Source organism: Polypterus senegalus, chromosome 15, assembly GCF_016835505.1.
Source record: "Polypterus senegalus isolate Bchr_013 chromosome 15, ASM1683550v1, whole genome shotgun sequence".
In the NCBI taxonomy this organism is placed as follows: domain Eukaryota; kingdom Metazoa; phylum Chordata; class Cladistia; order Polypteriformes; family Polypteridae; genus Polypterus; species Polypterus senegalus.
Genome location: NC_053168.1, coordinates 69,293,177 through 69,312,976, shown reverse-complemented (window position 1 = coordinate 69,312,976; position 19,800 = coordinate 69,293,177). Strand labels below are relative to the sequence as shown.

General features: G+C 36.1%; 2 protein-coding genes across 3 annotated transcripts in view; one reads left to right on the top strand and one right to left on the bottom strand.

The window, feature by feature from the left end:
* LOC120515681 (zinc finger protein 804B) overlaps positions 1 to 19,800 on the top strand; it is a 733,607-nt gene that overhangs the window by 675,650 nt on the left and 38,157 nt on the right. The window lies entirely within an intron of this gene.
* On the bottom strand, positions 1,399 to 14,066 carry LOC120516098 (oxidation resistance protein 1-like). The gene is made up of 3 exons (XM_039737558.1): positions 14,024 to 14,066; positions 13,671 to 13,826; positions 1,399 to 2,042 (listed from the first exon to the last, which is right to left on the bottom strand). The coding sequence occupies exons 1-3, from the start codon at positions 14,064 to 14,066 to the stop codon at positions 1,399 to 1,401; spliced, it is 843 nt and encodes a 280-aa protein (XP_039593492.1).

Below are 19,800 nucleotides of genomic sequence, written 5' to 3'. Positions count from 1 at the left end.
ATCTATGACCGCATATGAAAGAGAAACAAATCTGATTTGAATGGATCAGATTTCTATGTTGACACAGCCATGAAAACATTAGATTTATGTCACATTAAGGCAAAAAATCAGATAATGTGAACATAGCCTAAAACTACTTGGTTTGTATCAGAAACTATAAGGATGTCGGCACTGAAAACAGTCATATAGCATGAACATCATCAATAGTTGCTGGAAGTCCTAGTAGTTAGACTTTCATTTCACAATACAACTGTAAGCTATTTTTTGCTTTAAGCTATTTTCAGATGGTGTTTTTTTCTACGTTTAATTTCATTTCAATTACAGTGATAACATTAATATCCGATATTTTTGTGTCTTCTGTTACATTTTATTCTTTCAGCTGGAACAATTTTGGAACAAACAGGAAGGTTTGAATAACATTTTATTTATTGTAAATTATAGGAGAAAGAAACAAAATATAAACTCATTAAAATTAATCACAAAAAGCATGGCAGGTTCAAAATGCTATGTGAAAACTGTTTTTAAACAAAAATTGCTAATTATGAAAGTTGGGATGGTATAAGTTTGCAGATTGTTTTCTGATGATGACATATTGATCAATACATAAATAGCTACATGAAAATGCAGAGTCATTTTACATATTCATTTTTCAAACATGACATTTCCAATATAGAATCATGTGGTGTCTATCCTAGCGACACTGGGCTGAAATCAGGAACCAGACCCAGATGGGCTGCAGGCCAGACTCTCGCTTAATCCGATCCACAGTTATTCACAACTAACCAGTTTAGAGTTGCTCATCAATCTAGTGGATGAGAAAGTAGGAGTAAACCAGCAAAACTGGAAATAACCAATGCGGAAGTGAAGAATGCCAAGTTGATATTGAACTGATAACTACTATAATGTGAGACAGCAACGGTCACCATTGCACCACCATACCACCTCTTGCCTTATGCAGTTTTCTATTAAATGGTACTTAAATGAATAAAACTAATAAAAGTTTATCTTTGTTCGTACAATCACTTTCAAATCTATTAAACATCATTCCTTATATACAGTACGTAAAGTCATGTCTGCGATTCAGAACACACTATCATATACATATTCCCTATGACCCCACACTGTATTCTTTTCACATTAGCAATTATGCTTTGACACTGGAATCTCATTCTAGCACTTCTAGATGATAATTGTGGCTATTTTTTGGCATTAACTATCCATATTATACATTAAATTATAAATGCTGTGTTTTACCAAATACTGTACACATTAACATAATAGTTTCATATTGTATATTAAGTGAGTTCTAGTTGAAAGTGACTGTGTTGTTAGTCATGTTATCAATAAATTTGGCGTTATCAGTAAATTAAATAAATATGTTCAGTAACTCAATTTTCTTTATTGGAAGGTCCAGATTTCAATATCCTGAATAATGAAATCCTCTTCCCTGGAAAGTGGCTGGTTTCCAAATGTTTTGCACATATGGCTTCTCCCATGATAAAGATCTCCATCTACCCACAGACCAAATGCTCCCTCACCACCACCAAAGCCTATGGAGTCTGTATCCCCCTTTATAAAGAACATGTTGTCCTTAGTCCACTTAAATACTTTAAACTCAGGAGAAAAGGTAAATAGAAAAGTTTCTCCCGTTCCATAGTAGGACGTTTGAACCTTAAAAGGTTCAGATGCTACAGCACCAAATATCTCTCCATTACTGTTTTTTATAACCATTAAAACTGGTGAGTTCTGATCTGCCATTGCCCGGTAGAGTGTTTTTATGCTCATGCCATGTTTTGAAGCACTGAATGTCAGAGTCCAGAGGTAACCAACTGTCCTTGGTGGAAGATGCTTAGCAAGTATTTCAATTTGTTCTGGCAAAAGAAGGTTGCTTGGTTCACTAAGACTTGGTCTTGACATATCTGTTTCCAAATCTGTCTTAATAGGCTGCCCATACGTTGAATTCACATCTTTTTTTGAAGTTTTCATGATCTTCTTTAACTGAGTGAGATGGTGCAGTTCTTCTTTCACTATGATAAAATATCCTTTGCAAGATAAACATAAAAGTTATTTTTATACCTTCACACACAGCTCATTAGTATCTACTCAACCATGTTAGTGATTATTAGACAATGCTGCCAAGAGAGGTGTGGTTTGTTGGTGTTTTACAATAGAACTTAACAAACAGGCAACTAACTCCACACCAAAGTATTATTCCTGCTGAAATTGTTTAAAAATAAAATCTGGAATCATCATCAAAATACCAAAAACTTCTATCATATTTAATTGTATTCTCAACTTACATTGATGAAAACATGAAGCACCTTCAGTCTTCATTAATCCCAAAATTAATCAGGTATTGCTCCTTTTTCTTTCCTATTCAAGTAGTGCATCTTCATCCCGGTGACATAATGTATAGCAAACAGAACCTTGAAAAACAACTCCAGTTTAAAATTCAGCCATGGGATCACATCTATACACTTGAATATACATTATACATCAGCATTTTATTTGCTTTTTTACTACTTCTGGCGGTGACTGTGTGATTTTTATTGTATTTTGTTCTGAATGTGTTTCATTGTTCCATAAGATAATGCTTACTGAATACTAATTTAAATTGCTATTTTTTGCAGCATAATGATGTGGATTGGAGCACTGCACTTTTTATATATACTACAAACCATCGTTAAGCTTTACAAGGCCATCAAAATAAAACACTTTCTAAAATTTAAATAACACAAATCATCTCAGCAACAGGATCTGGAAAGGAACAAAGCTTTTCATGCACCATATATATACACGTATATATAAAACATCATGCAGGACAGGAATCAGGCTATCAAATGCTTTCAAGAATTTGTTACCGATGAGAACACCCGAGCTTTGTCCAGTATAATGGATGGTGCCCAGGAGTTGATTACTCCTGGAACATAAATATACTATAAAAAAGGTCAGCCAGGAGTGATGGGAATCTCCACAAGTCTCTCCCAAGCAAATACTATGTACTGTGCTCCCAAATATAATATAAAGATGTTCTGCGAATGGCCTACACCTTAAAAGACCACTTGGAGTTAAGGATTGGAGGGGCAGGTATGGTGGCTATTGGAATTCTAGTGTCGCAGCTTGAAAATTGAAAGCCTTTTCCAAAGCTCATTGTGCTCAGGGCCTACATAAGAAGGCAGTAGGGCATTCAATCAAAGGCCTTTTCTGTGTCACTGCAGAGTGCAAACTAAAGAGAAAAACCTTAAATTATATTTTTAAATTAAACTTTTTTGTGATTCTGCAAGGTTTGCTGTGGCATTACCCACATTCTTTGCAATGGATTAATCTGTATAGTTTGTATATACAGTAGTTACTGCATTTAGAAAAGTAAGTAACTAACAAAAAAATTTTATGAATGAAAAAATTCGGACATGAGCATCAATAGGCTTTGTGCCATACGAACCAAGTTACCTGAGCTTTTTTATAACATTTCAGTAATTATTTACTGCTCTGATGCTGAACTTTCTGATCATAAAAGAGGTATTTAAGATAGAATTTGACAAGAAGAATTCATCATTAATTGCACAATTACAGTATTTGAGGGTTGTTCTAGAGTGCCTCTTTCTTTTGCACAATTTGGCTCAAAAACTAATCAGTGCATCGTCATCTCATAACAGGCTTAAGCTTTGAGTTTGGTATTTTTCCATCCAGCCATTTTAGCTCTAGACCATTCTCAAGAAACTGGGACACACAGACACACACCAATCATCAAGGTATCAATGTTTTCAGTATCAGGGGACCCTAAAACATTGAGATCAGTCGAAACCAGAGATCAAAATATTTTACGAATCTAAAACAACTCCTCCATAGACAATAAGTTATGATGGGGGAGAGCGCAAAGCAAAAATGTTTAAATATATATCTTGTGATAGATAGCCGGGAACCCTGCCCCGCTGGGATGCCTGGAGGAAGGAGGAACCGGGAGAGCAGCACTTCTTTTCCCTGGGTACCCGGCCGGTCCTTGATCCCTGGAGGACACCACTTCCGGGACACCAGGAAGTGCTGACAGACAAGGGATGGTTTAGGCCAGAATGCTTCCGGATGCAAGGGCAGCACTTCGCCACACTGGGGAGTGCTGCCGGAAGTCCATCATCAGGCACCTGGAGCACATCTGGGGCTGGATTAAAGGGGCTGCCTCACTCCAATCAGAGAGCCAGAGTCGGGTGGAAGAAGAACGGAGCTTGCGTGGCAGGAGTGGAGGCGGCCGAGAGAACCAAGGACTGTGAACTGTAAATAATAGTTTTATATATTTCTGTAAATAAACGTGTGTTTGGTGGACACTGCGTTGTCGTGTCTGTCTGTGGTCGGGCTATCTTTTACAATCTCTATTACAATAAAAAAAATCTTGAGACAAGACAAAACTAATCCTGCGAGACAAGACGTGACATTTTGAAGAGACTTTTTGGAAGCAAGTCACGTGAGACGGAGACTTTTGCCATGAGATTCTTTCAAGTCACGCCCTACTTACAACTATTTTCAAACAAGACCACAGACATCAGGTGCATTCTGGCACTTAACCTGGACAGACACCAATCTATTAAAGGGCTTACTTATGAACACACATACATTACGAAGATCCAGTTTAGAATCACCCATTCATCTAAATATGGCAGTGAGAAAGTCAAACGAATTAATGTGAAAATTGTCAATCGTTTACATAGCAAATTGGTTACATGCATATCAATAGACTATGCTGAAGCAGTTGGTGGTGATCAGGCGGAAGATGAAAACATCAATTTACAATATCCCATAGAATATCTACAAGCGTTAACACTGTCAGGCCTTCCACCGGCTGAATTACTGTTGAAAGAAGGATGTATCATAATGTTATTACATAATTTATGTCTGAATGATGGACTATGCATTGGAACAAGATTACTTGTATTAAAAATTGGTTAAACAATTCTAACATGTAAAATTTTAACAGGTGGCAAGAAATGTAATGTAGTACATATTCTGAGAATAACATTAGACACAAAAGGAGATCTTGATATGCCATTCGTATAAAAATGTTTACAGTTTCCTGTGAGAATAGCCTTTGCTATGACAATTAACAAATCACAGGAACAAACATTCAAAAAAGTCGGTTTGTTTATTACATAGAAAGAAACGGTATTCACACACGGGCAGTTATATGTTGCATTGTCACAATGTAAATCCAAACACGGAATCAAAATTCAATGCGGTCTTGAAGAAGTTAATTCCAAATATTGTTTTAGTTGAAATTTTAAAGTAAAAGTGAAAATAATGCATATGTAACAATTCCCATGAAAATAACAATTTCTTTAAATTGTATATCCGGTTAACCAAACCCAAGGGTGGGAAAGTAAAGCAAGCAGGGGGCAGAGCCCCCTAGTTAAACTAAACTACAGGTCTCATAACATTGACTGATGAACTCAGTAACATCAAACAGTGAAAAATGTCCCTAAGTGTTTACAGCAGTCATACCATGTAATCCCCCTGAAGCTAAGCATGTTTGGGCCCAGCCAGTACGTGGATGGGAGACCAACCAGAAAAAGCTTGTGTTACTGCTGGAAGAGGTGTTTGTGAGGACAGCAGGGGGTACTTTAGCTGTGGTCTGAATGTAGATCCCTGTGCAGTGATGAGGTCACTGTACTGTAAAAAAGGTGCCGCCCTTCGGATAAAATGTAAAATCAAGGTGCTGACTTTCATTGCTTATAAAAGACCCCTGAACATGCTTTGTAAAGAATGGGATGTATCCTGATGCCGTTGCTTATTTGACAAAGCATAATTATCCCTGGTTGGCTATTTCTCTCCGCCCTTCATCACATGAGAGTGTACTAGCGCAGTAATGGCTGCAGTGGCATCATCCAGGTCGATGCTGTTCATTAGTGGTGGATGAAGTGGCTCCCTACACTCTATGTAAAGTGCTATAGAAATTCAAAGAATTAATTTTATTGTTCAAAAATGGAGTTAGATTTTTAAGGATAACCTAGTCTCATATTAGACAAGGAAAAGCAGCATCTAGTCCCCTTCAACTGTACATTATTTTACGGTTAACCTAGAAATTTTTAGTAAAAGCAAAATTCCATTTAGTTCAATATTTCAATTCCATGCATTCCCCTTTTTTGTCCAGGAAAGGGTCACAGCGAACTAGAAAGTCTATCACTTCTCAAGGCTGAAAATCTGAATAGGATAGTAGCGAATTAACAAATTTTTAAAATTCATTAATCGTGTATCTGTATACTGAATTTATTTTGTTCCAAATGTTAACTTGTGTTATTTTAGCAAAATAACATATTCTTGCTATACTGAGCTCTTAGAATCAGTATGGAAATTGCACTTCTTTTTTTACATGGCTGATCTTACATACTGAATCGACTAGATAAAAAAAGGCACTGACTGGCAAAGGATCAAGCTGTATCTTAACAGCTGATGACTGGAGACGTTCATGTGGTATTTATTAGTACAAAATACTACAAATAAATACAACAAAAAATATTTTTTTTTTGTCTGTCTTATATACTTTGTTATAACGGTGTCATTCATTTCAAAAGAACAGGCTGCACCTGAATATATTTGCCAAGTTCTTAATAGATATAATATGGAAGAGTCTTTAGAAAGCAAATTAAAATGAGAATATTTCAAAGTCTGTCTTTAGAAATAAATTCAAATGAAAATATTTCAAAGTCTGTCCGAATCAAATCGCATGACAGACATATTTGATAGGAAATATCTGGTTGTATAACCCTAGAATCTTGGAGCCTGCTGGCTCAGGAGTGAAATCAATGAATTATTACCTAGAAGCAAAACTTTAAATGAGAAATTTCAGTTCAATTTGTTCTTATAAAGCACTCTTCAAACTTGGAAGCCCGGTATTCAAGTCAAACAAGGTAATCTTAGTGCAAATATTTAGCAAGGCTCAACTGAAAGATAGAAATAGCCACTTATGCATTTTCAAGTAAAAATACAAATACTGCATAATGCAGCCAACAAAATGTTATCAGGTGAACCTATAAAATAAATACATGCTGTAAAGCTATATTTATTTCTGTTTCTGTTGTAAGCCTTTAGAAATGTTATTGCTGAATAGTTTGATTAGAAAATAAGTCAGTTTCCATTCTGTTTAACTGTAGAATGTTAGGTAGGCATTTATCATCTCTGCTACAGAGTGGAAAAAGCTGGAAGGTGCTCAGTGCAAACACTGCACATACATACCTGCTACATTACTAATATGTTGTGAGATTTTTTTTTGTATAGTTTGTTTAGCAGAGTATTGTATAATCTCTTTTTCTTATTTTTGTAGATATGAAGCTACAAAATGGGCATTATCTAAATTATTTACTCTCTGAATGAATGGTAGCAGCAAAGAGAATTTCAAAGGTGAAAACCACTCATTGACAATAATTTCCCAAAATGTGCCTAAAACATGAATTGATTCTACGTGATATGTAACAAAATTAACCTTCAGTTCAGCCATTCAGTTGTTCTCTTATACAGTATATAATACTTTAATGTCTCAAAATAACTGATATGTAATTTTCAACAAGCAATTAGACATGACATTCAGTCTATTCAACAAAGTTTCATATTAAGTTTTGAAGAGCACTAAGATGCTTGCCAGAAAAAATCAAATGTAAGCCTATTCAAAAACGGGGTCTGGGAAATGATTTGCGAACATACCAAAGTTTGTTCAGTATATTAGTGTTTAGCTTACCCATTAAAATATATTTAAACAATATACTTAATAATTTCTTTTCATTAAAAATGCACTTAATAATTATTCCTGTTCATTAAGCCATTGATTTTCCAGAGCTGTTCTAGGTGATGCGGAGTACAAGGTCAATGCGACAGCAGTGGAAAATGGAAGGTGTTTTCAGTGTAAACCCAGACACACATATTTATGCTCCCACACTCTTAAAAATAAAGGTGGGTTTCCTTCACAGCAATGCCATAGGAGAACCATTTTTGGTTCCCAATAGAACTACTCAAATGAAGATTCCAGAATTATTATTTTCCTTAGATCTGTAACAGTGTCTATATTCTTGATTTTATAAGGACATTTGCTGCTTACATTATCACAGGCCAAGTTCTGGTTTTCTTGATCTGCTAGTGTCCTGCCAGGTCACAAAATAAGTTTTTGTTCTATTTGTAAATTAGGAATCTTTTCAAAGCCCAAAGAACCAATTTAATTTGCAAAAAAAACCCTTACCGGAATATTCTTTATCAAGAAATGGTTCTACTAGGAACCACACAACCCAGGAAAGTGCCTTTACAGAACCATTATTTTTAAGAGTGAATTATTTGAAAATACACCCTCCCAACCAAGATCATATTGGCAGGAGGCTCATTCCTTTAAGATAATAATCTGGACCATTCATTATTTAATATCTTCAAAACCCCTCAAATTTATCCTCAGTTTTTTTTTTCACCTGGTTGCAACTGTTTTAACTGCTATTTATTTATTTTTTGTGATCTTATGCATTTCTTTAATTTTTGTAAAACACTTTGAGCTACATATTTTGTATGAAAATGAGGTATAAAATTGAATGTTGTTGTTATAAATGTTGTGTAATACATTATTGAAACAGCTCTATGAAGTGAGTTGTAAATAATGCTGCTTGAGATGATAAACTACCAGCAGGCCATATTTGCTGGATAAGATTCTGAGCAAGAACAGTCTTAACAATACAGAATTAATGTTTAAGTACAAAATATAAAATCGTATGGCATCAGCTATTAGTTTTTCCTTATTTATGAGAATCATGCATTTTTCATTTGAATATGAGTATCAAGTCTCTTCTGTTTTATGGCACTCATACAGCCACAAATGCAATTCAGCTCACTTGAAACAGTGACAGTCAAGATATAGAAACACCAGCATACCTCACTGTGTCTGACATCAGCAGTGGGAGGAGCTTAATGCCACTGAAGGCCTTTATAGAATTCTTTAGTCTGCTCCAGTTTTCCTGTCAGCTTTACTATGCTAGTGTACAAATGATTAATTTATCTGTTACAATGAAGTAACATCATGTCAAACAGATACTGTATGTCTCCCTAATGTTTCATATACATAGCTTCAATTACATTAATCTAGGAGATCTTTGTCTCTTGCACCCCCCCATCCTTGATTATGGTTTAATATGTTTTTGGCCACCCAGTGCTTACTGTGGAGTTTTATCATGAATTAAGTTTTTTTATGCAACTTGTTACCATAGCTTAAAATGTTTTATATATCAAAATCTATAAATGTAATATTTCCACTAGTCTTCAAACTAGTAAATTAGGAGAACATATTGATGAGCCACTGATACAAACTAATCACTTTTTTAATGTAAATAATTATTACAGCTTAAAATGTTTTAAAATACCAAAATCTATACACTAAATATGCTCACTGGTCTTAAAATGAGTAACAATTGAAAGCTGTATTGGTGAGGCACTGATGCAAACTAATCACTTACAAAATATTGGGTAACTGAATAGTAATCTTAATTTATATATAATTTTGAAATTGTAGCTGTATATTATCATCATAATAAACCTGTCTTTCACAAAAATGTTAGCATTGTTCAGCAGTGTGTCATTTCACGACTGACAGTCTGACATTAACAATAAGGCTAAAACTCTCTGTTAGTATTTCCACAGAATATATTACACATTTATTCAGTCAGTTTTTGAATATTTCATTGACAGTTGAATCACAAAAGGTCACAATTACTTATTTCTTATTCCATAAAAAACTCAAGTTATTAAACTGCTTAAAATCTTGAAATTCTGTATTTTTCTTCAGCAGTATTTTACTACTAAATTCTTTTTTTTCACAAGGGCATTATACTTCCCTCCAAAATATGAAGTTGCTTTAAAAACAGATGATATGATGACGGAGTGATTAGTGTTGCTGCCTCCCTACCCGGATACTGACAGTACTGAATTTGCAAGTTGTCACTGCATCCACATGCATTTCTCTAAAGCGAAATACTTAAAACTCTTTTTCTCATTCTACTGTATTGATTTTCTTTATTTTTCTTTTAGCAACCCACCTCTTATTCGCAAATCTTATTATTCCAGTTCATTGCAGGGAGGGCAGGTTAAATTGTCCAAGTCTTGCTTAAAATATAGCCTTTGTAGCTGCAGATTCACTGGCAAACTTGAGTAAAATTAATTCATTATTTAACCAAGCTCAAGTTTATTGACATGTCTACAAAAGTGCACTGAAAGTCTTGCTAGCAAGCAAATCTGGCCAACATGCAAGAAGAGTATCATTAAGAAATCAAATACAATTAGCATGTACAATAAGGAAGAAAAAGGCATACATTTGCCAAAGAATGTATAAGATGATTTTTTACTTACCTTTCAGTGCATCATATCTAGGAGACCTGGAAATCCATAGGGAACTGACAAACATAAGTGTTTAGGGAATAGTTATGCCGAAAAAGAGACATGTGTAATTCTTTTCTGGTAAAATCAGATCTAGATCGAGATTAGAGTGTCTCTTTGTATCTCCGTGAATTCCTTCTGGTATTTATGCTTCTTCTCACATTTAAAAGTCTGTATATTAGATTTGTTAAGTAACTCTCCACTTGTCATGTACTGTATGTGTAAATAAATGAGAATACCTTTGTTAAAATGGAGCCAGAATTTTGGTTCGCTTCCTCCCTCACATTCAGTGTTGCCAAAGTTGGTTCCAGGTTCCTGTGATGCTGTACTGGAAAAAAGTGGGCTACCACTTCTTTGACATTTTAGCAAATAGAGGGCTGTGCATTACAAAGGACTGGTAAAATTTAAAAAGTCAATCACAATTGCTCAGCTTGTGGCATGTCTGCCTCATAGAGTTTAGAATGGCAAGACTTTCCTTGAGCTCTGGAAAAAGATTTTATCAGCCACTTAATAAACAAGTCTGCATCGTTTTCATGTTTCTCCTGATGCGATGTCAATTATAATTTACAATTTAAGCACACTGTTAAAAAAAGATAGATAGATAGATAGATAGATAGATAGATAGATAGATAGATAGATAGATAGATAGATAGATAGATAGATAGATAGATAGATAGATACTTTATTAATTCCAAGGGGAAATTCACAAAATCCAGCAGCAGTATACTGATACAAAAAACATGAATAATGTTAGCATTTACTCCCCCATGTGAAACTGAAGAGTCGCATAGTGTGGGGGAGGAACGATCTCCTCAGTCTGTCAGTGGAGCAAGACAGTGACAAAAGTCTGTCACTGCACCTACTCCTCTGCCTGGAGATGACACTGTTTAGTGGATGCAGTGGATTCTTCATTAATTAACAGGAGTTTGCTTAATGCCCGTCGCTCTGCCACAGATGTTAAACTGTCCAAATTTACTCCTACAATAGAGCCTGCCTTCTTAACAAGTTTGTCCAGGCGTGAGAAATAAGGGTTCTTCATAGAACCACTGCTCAACAAACTACCATTTCATTTTGAGAAGGGTTCTTTGCTAATGAAGTTGTTTTTTTCCGCTTTGAAAAACTTTTTACAACACCAAATCAGAAAAAAACTGGGAAGGTATGGAAAATGCAAATTAAAAAAATGCAGTGATTCTTAAATTTACTTTTATTTCACTGCATGCAGCATGAACACAAGATATTTTATGTTTTGTCTGGTCAAGTTTCCTTTCATTTGTTAGTATAAACGCATTCCTCCATTTCAGGCCTTCAGCACATTCCAAAAAAAGTTGGGGCAATAAAGCGTTCACCACTTTGTAAAGTTACCTTTCCTTCTCACAAAACTTAAGACATTTTGGCAGTGAGCATACCAAGCAATGTGTTTCAGGTGTTATTTTGTCCCATTTTTAATGCAAACATGTCTTAAGGTGTGCAAAAGTATGGTGTCTTCATTGTCACAACTCTCCATACATTCTCTTTTGGGGTCTGGTCAGGACTACAGGTGGGCTAGTCCAGTAACTGTACCCTGTTCTTTTGCAGCCATGCAATTGTAGCGTGTGCAGAATGTAATGTGTGGTTTTGCATTGTCCTGTTGAAAAATGCATGCACATCCCTGGAAGAGATGTCTTAAATGGAGCATATGGTGTTCTAGAATCTCAATGTACTTTTCTGCATTAATGTTGGCATCACAGAAGTAAAAATTACCTTTGTCAAGGGCACTGACACAATCCCACACCATGACAGACCCTGGCTTTTGGACTTGTTGCTGATAACAGTCTGGATGGTCCTTTTCTTCTTTGGTCTGGAGCACACAGCATCCATTTTTTTTCCAAAAAAAGATCTGGAATACTGATTATCTGATAACAATACACATTTCTATCATGTGAGGGTCTATCCCAGATGCCTCAGAGCCCAAGGAAGTCAATGCCACTTCTGGACATGGTCAACATAAAGTTTCTTTTTTTTCACGGTAAAGTTTTGAGTGGCCTATTTGATTGTAACTCCGTATTGTAGTGCTTGACAAAGGTTTGCCAAAGTAATCAGGTCTAACCCATGTTCTTGTGACAGTTCTTAATGCAGTGCCATCTAAGGGATTGGAGATCACAGGTGTTCAGCTTAGGCTTGTGCTCTTGCCCTTTATGCGCTGAAATTCCTGCAGATTCCTTGAATCATTTAATGATATTGTGCACTGCAGAGGGAAAAATATGTAAATCCTATCTATCTTTTGCTGTTGTGTTGTTTTCAAACATTTCAATAATTTTTACACACATTTGTTGACAAACTGGAGATCATCTGCTCATCCTTGCTCCTTAAAGACTCAGCCTTCCGTGCCTTCTGCTTTTGTACCATATTATGATTACAATCACCTGTTTGAAATCACATTATTATTTCAATATTTTAAATTATTTCTGGCCATAATTTGCTCCTGTCACATATTTTTGGAATGTGTTGCTGGACTGAAATGCAGGAATGGATGTTTATTAACAAATGAAATGAAGTTGGCTAGAAAAAACATGAAATATCACACTGTCTTCAATGAAATAAAAGTTAAATTTAAGAATCACTGTGTGTTTTTTTTATGATGTGGGGTTTCAATATCAGTGGTAGCGCTGCTGCCTCACAGTTAGGAGACCCGGGTTCGCTTCCCAGGTCCTCCCTGCGTGGAGTTTGCATGTTCTCCCCGTGTCTGCGTGGGTTTCCTCTGGGCGCTCCGGTTTCCTCCCACAGTCCAAAGACATGCCGGTTAAGTGGATTGGCGATTCTAAATTGGCCCTAGTGTGTGCTTGGTGTGTGTTTGTGTGTGTCCTGCGGTGGGTTGTCACCCTGCCCGGGATTGGTTCCTGCCTTGTGCCCTGTGTTGGCTGGGATTGGCTCCAGCAGACCCCCGTGACCCAGTGTTCGGATTCAGCGGGTTGGAAAATGGATGGATGGGTTTCAATATGTAGAAAAAAGCTGATAACTTTAATGTATAGTAGGCTACATAATGGGACACTAACCAATTAACAAAACCTGCACTTAGCCTGTGTTTTTGTATGCAGCAAGAATCCTTTTAAAATCAAAAGAAATTGGTATTTCACAAATCCATGTAGTCATGGTTATTTACTATAAGGAACTGGTTAAGGATCTAAATAAATAAAGGTTCTTTCGAGAGCCTTCATATAGATGGGTCTTTTTGGGAACCAGAAATTGTTTCCCTGTGGCATGGCTGTGAAGAACCACTCGGGCACCTTTATCTTTAAGAGTGCCCACTTTACCTGTGGGTGTGCATACCAAACAGGTATCCTGAGCAGTGTTATACACTACTTGCATAGGTCTTGGTGCTGTACTTTGTGAGATATGGTTTTCCACTGTTACGTTTTCTTTCCGTTGTATAAAACAGCAGTCATTTTCTGTTAAAGAGTCTCCATAAGCTGAACATGGAAAAAAAAAATCACCAAATTATGTTTCACACATTATGTTGTTATAGGTATTCAGCATAATCACCATGCGTTGTTTGGCTTCTTTTCACATTTAAAAAATATAAACACGTTTTAAACCAGCAATCTCTTTCTAAATGTCAGACCTGCTGTCATTTTAGCTCTTATCATAGAACTGAATCAGTGCTTACTAGGAGTTACAAGAAGCTTCCAATATTCCAAACCGGTAGTCATGCTGACTAACTAAAACAATGTATTACTGGAAAATTAAAGACAAATTCTCAGTTCCAGAGTAAGAAGTCAGCTTGTAATGGCTGAAAGGGTTTTGACTTATTTCTTTGTAATCTGTTTTATTTTTTGTTTCAAAGCCTATTTTTAGTATGTAGTTTTTCTTGTAGGAAGCAGTAAAATGATTAAATTAGGTTTTGCTGGAATCACAAATGTTTTTAGGGAATTACAAAAAGTATATTTAATTAGCATCTAAATAATTATTATGTGTAATACCACACGCTCATTGTGGCAAAAGAACATTTTTTTTTAATTCTTCTGTTGGTTCAAGAACTGGGGTTCACATCTTTTTTACTGAACTTCTGTGTAGGTCATTAGGACCCTTTTTCTGATGACAATGAATATGTCATAAGTACAAATAAACATCCTTCTTTTGAGTAATTTTATTTCTAATTCACTGCTGTATTAATTATCTTTGAAACTCTACAGGCAAATGAAAACACTGAGAGTTGACCTGTCATCCTTTTGTTGAAATACACTGTGGTGTTTCTCATCTGCCTTGAATTCAAGGAAAAACATTTTATTTTCTTGTTTTTCTTTATAGATCAGTGAATAAAACAGACTAATAGGATTTGAATTTAACCTTCAAACGTTCTATTTAATTAAGCAGTTTTAGGTACAGTGTTTCAGTTTTAGTTCAGTCAATATGATTTTGCAGTGTCGGTAACAATATACTGTATTTAATCAGAACATATACACTGCTAGGGTGGCACAATGGAGCAGTGGGTAGTGCTGCTGCCTCGCTGTTAGGAGATCTGGGTTCGCTTCCCAGGTCCTCCCTGCGTGGAGTTTGCATGTTCTCCCCGTGTCTGCGTGGGTTTCCTCCCACAGTCTAAAGACATGCAGGTTAGGTGCATTGGTAATCCTAAATTGTCCCTAGTGTGTGCTTGGGGTGTGTGTGCGCATGCCCTGTGGTGGGTTGGCGCCCTACCTGGGGTTTGTTTCCTGCCTTGCACCCTGTGTTTGCTGGGATTGGCCCCAGCAGACCCCCGTGACCCTGTAGTTAAGATATAACAGGTTTGATAATGGATGGACGTACACTGCTAATTTTAAAAGCTTACATCCTTCTCCAACCCGTATGTTGTAAATGGCTTAGAGTGTGAGTGCAGCATTTAGCTTTCACACAGAATATATAAAGTTGAAATGACTGGTCCATCTATTTTTGTCCTTGGATTCTTTAAAAGCCTTGAACTAATTTTTACACTAAACACAGACTTAATTCATATATGGTCTGTATTTTTTTATGATTGTCCCTGATCTTTTCAAAGATTATACAGGATGAAGCATGAAAAAGCAGCCTCACGTTTGTTTTAGCAGCACTGTGGTGAATTGGAACTTCCTGCTAAAGTTTCTTTGTGTGAGTTCAGTTACAGATTCTGAGTGTTTGCTGAAACAGCGCATTTCGATTGCTGATCTTTATGTTCATACAGCCTCCTTCAATTTGACACATCATAGAACAATTTCCAGTTGCAAATGGTGCTGCGAAAGGCACAATTCCAGTACTGGTGAAAAAGTGGCATACTACTTGCTCTTTGAGGAATGCACCAAAACGAAGAAGTCCTTTCACTGGTACCCCAGAAGAAAGGAGCCAACAGAATGATTATCGCGACAGATGCACCGAGGCCTGTTTTCACTAACATGTAATGACACACGCAAACTCCGACTTTGCTGATCATTGTGCAGGATTATGCTGAAAATGGTCACTACCTGCAGCAAAGTAAACTTCTTAAATAATAATAACAATAAAATAACTTCTACATTTAATATAAAATGATTCTTTCATTACTAATAAAACTCTTCATGACATTCCTACTAAGAACAGAAAACATTTTTATGCACCACCCTATATGACACCACATTTAATGTTATTTATTGTTCTAAAAAATTCTTCACTGCTGACTGCCTAGAAGCACTTGTACAAAATAATAAATATTAATATAGATAGATAGATAGATAGATAGATAGATAGATAGATAGATAGATAGATAGATAGATAGATAGATAGATAGATAGATACTTTATTCATCCCCTTAGTCAAATTCAGGTATCCATTTTTAATAGCGATTTAGAGATCCATAAAGTCTACCCTGACTCTTCCCAGGAAGAACCCCTTGCATATACAGTATATGGAATAGAAATCAGACTAATAGAATTGAAGATCCAAATTACAGGAGGCATGAGCAGATGGCAATGAAGAAGAAGAAGAAGAAAATAACTGCACTTTTTAAAAGTGTCCTGAAGGAAACATTTTTTAGGGTAAGGTGGTCCAGTGGTCCGTGGCCCTTTGAAATAAGGCTAAGCTAGAGCAGCTGCTCACCTTGACTCCTTTGTGCGTCTTACAATACCAATCAGCACATGTTGGAACTTAAAAACACAATACAATACTATGATGGTGTGTGTCTCTCTTCACTGATGACAAAGTCCCCCCAGTCACTTGGATGTCTTGTTCCATAGTCAGGAGTGGAACCTTTTTTGAGATAGCAGTTGACACCATGTGCCACAACAGTAATAATGACAATAAAAGAAAAGGGGAAAGTAACAACTGATAATGATTATTACCAAAGTTTTATTTAATGCAAATAAATAACAAGCTTTTTCCATCTTGAACAACACTTCTATTAAGGGCGCATTTTGCTGAAGTGATATGTGCTGTTCTTGGTGGACCATCCCATCATTTTGGGCTCAATGACAATGTAGGAAAAAGTGTGATTTATCATGCCCACAGAGGGATTACAGTAAACTTAGGAATGGAAAGGTCTGAATTTGAACTTGGTTAATTAATTAATTAATTAATTAATTATCAGTTTTGCCTTTAGCAATACCAGTAATTAATCAAATAATTTGGCAGGGCTCCTTCTCTATTTACCTTACCTGTCTATGTTGTAGAAGGGGGTCTTTGGCCTTTAGACCTATATTAAGGTAACTGAAGCACACACGTTTTAAGAAACAAAATAACACAATCTCAAGGATTATACAAGTAGGGTAATTGCATATATATGTTGATATATAAGGCAGGATGGAGACAGATTTGACAGACTAACATATAACACAGAGTGGCTGGCTGTTTATTGGCTGTTTAGAGTTCTAATTTAACTTGGCAGAGATTAATAATTTTACAATGCCAACTTTTTAAAGGTGATGTCCATTGCTTCATTGTTGCTCTGGGCTGAAGTGGAGGGTTGTTCTTGCATTTGAGTGCACTCTTTCTCTTTGCTACATAATCCTTTGTTTGTAGTGTGAAGTACTTTCCCTAGTTGGGCCCTTTGCTATACTGTCTCCAGCTTCAAAGGAAAGAGTATTACTGTTTATGGTACAAGAGTTTAGATGCTGACTTTCTCTTCTTGAAGTGAAGGCTGCTTCTCAGCCTCTAGATTGGTTCATTGTTTAGTTTGGCAAACTGGAACTTAGCTCTCAGGTTCACAAAGAGAAGAGTTTGTCAGCTTCAGCGCCTCAAAAAGAGACAGAGCAGCTTGTCAGCTTTTAGTTTCAGAGAGAGGTTGTTTTAGATATTTTCAGTCATTTTTGGAGAGTGTGCTCAGGAGTGACCCTGGGCAGAGAGCTCTAGGGGATCCCCTGAGATTTTTCTCAGAGTTTTGTTGAAAGAGCCACCTGTGAAAGCCATAGCATGTCCTCAAGAGAGAATATTTAGGATGGTGCACATAGTTTTAAGGGAATGTATAATTTCTCATGATTAGATTAAAGTCCCTTCCATGTGCCTTTATAAGGACGTTCATCTATCCATCAGAGTTGTCATTCATTGATTTATACTTTGTTCTTGCTTGTGTCAATTTTGTGCCTTCTGGATCAAGAAGTCTACAGAGGAGCCTCTAAAAAGATGTCAGCTCAACATCTGATTTACACCTTTGTTATCAGGCAGATCCTGGTGCAAGGTGGAGCTCAGTCACATAATATGGAATGCAGGTGGGTGAAGGTGCAGCTGGGAGGTGCACTCCTGGTAAATCTGCTTTCTAAACAGGTCCAGTGTGCCACTAAAGCCTAGCAGAATGGACAATGCCAACTTTGTCCTACAGCACTATCTTCTACAGTACAGCTGTTTATATTTTAAAATTTCAAGAAAGGAAAACTTGTGATAAAGAAGCCGCAGAACGCAGACATTAAGTTAAAGGTGCCACATCTGTATACAGCTTAATATTTTAGATGGAAGATTTTGGCATGACTGTTAAATTAATTTAGAAACCAATGCATACACCCTGTTTAAGAACAGGAATTAAATGATTGTACTTCTTAGTTCTAGAGACAATTCTTATGACCCTGTGAACAGTAGTCAAATCTACTACACCCAGAGTTTCAGCATAATTATCACAGCGTTTCCTGCATTTGAAGATATTAAATCGTAATTTGAATCTAAATCTGTTTTATTCAATAAAGTTCTCACAATTGCTAATTTAAGTAACAATGGACATTTTTATCTCAATAATAATTTTTTTTTTAATATTAGTGGTTGCAGCCAATACAGTAATTAAGTATTTCTTTGATTTGTTTGGGACTGCATCTAAGGGATGGATGGTTGGCTTCATTTTTAAAATGATTGGTAAAGGTTTCTGTCCTGTTAAAAAATTAAATTACTAAGGTGGTATGTGCAATGAGTGATACAGCTTGACCCTGACAGATGTTTCATTTTTTAGCCTTGTGCTTTCTAGCTTACAGTTAAAAAATCATAAAATCCATACTTGTAATCCTGGGAGGAATTGTACGTGTCAGTTCAGATTTTTTTATTTGTCATATTTGGCACTGTTTGAAATAGCTTGTGAGAGCTTTTTATGTTTTCATGTATTATTTTGAAGTACATTTCAGAACAAGCTATATAAAGGACTTTCTTTTTAACACTGTCATGCTATCTGGCAACCTTTAATTTTTAACAGAGCATGCGTAATTGTTAAATCACGTTAACTTTCTTTCTGCTCTAATTATTTTTGTAATTAGGAGGAGCTACTATATATAAAGCTTACTGCAGAGTCAATTTATAATCATATCTTAGCTAATCTATACTGTTCTTGGTGTTAAGGACTGAGTGCCTAAGCTTTCAAGTTTGATTTATTCTTGTGAAATACATGTGGCACTGTTTTTGTCCATAACCTAAATTTTATTAAGACCAGGAGAAGATCAAATTGACTTAAATAGTAGACTCAGTGTAGGAGAATGTTACAAGCAGGATGTAGCTTATTTCTATTTAAAGAAGGAAATGCAAGTTGACCAGAAATAGAAATGATTTTTTTAAGAGGCAAACCAAAAGAACAGCCGGTCAGAGTGCTGAAGGGAAAATTGTGGAAACATCCTTGCTTCCTTGAAAATATTTTTAATCTAAAATGTGGATGCAACATCATGCTAGCTAAATATGGTGTGAAATGTGATACAAGGCATGGGTGTCAGACTCAAATCCTGGAGGGCTTTGGACGAATCCAAACGCCAATCAATCCATAAATATTAAAACTCCATGCAAACCTCTGGTGTTGTATGTTAGGAATGACAGCTCTGTGCTGCTACTACGGTATGTCTATGATAAGACATCTGTACTAAACTCACTAAACTTTATTCTGTTCTTGTTACTTGATTGCACACTACAAGCTTGTTCAGCTCCTTACTTAGCCATCACAATACTGAAGAGTATGCACAATGGTACCCATAGCAATAGGCAATATCTTTATGAAATAATCCAGTA

Bases quoted from the DNA above. Each gene is read 5' to 3' on its own strand.
- LOC120516098 (XM_039737558.1), bottom strand. From the start codon at position 14,066: ATGACTACCGGTTTGGAATATTGGAAGCTTCTTGTAACTCCTA. The intron at 13,827-14,023 runs GTAAGCACTGAT...TTCCATGTTCAG, and splicing joins GAAGCTTCTTGTAACTCCTA to CTTATGGAGACTCTTTAACA. The intron at 2,043-13,670 runs GTAAAGTGGGCA...TATCTTGCAAAG, and splicing joins TTTGGTATGCACACCCACAG to GATATTTTATCATAGTGAAA.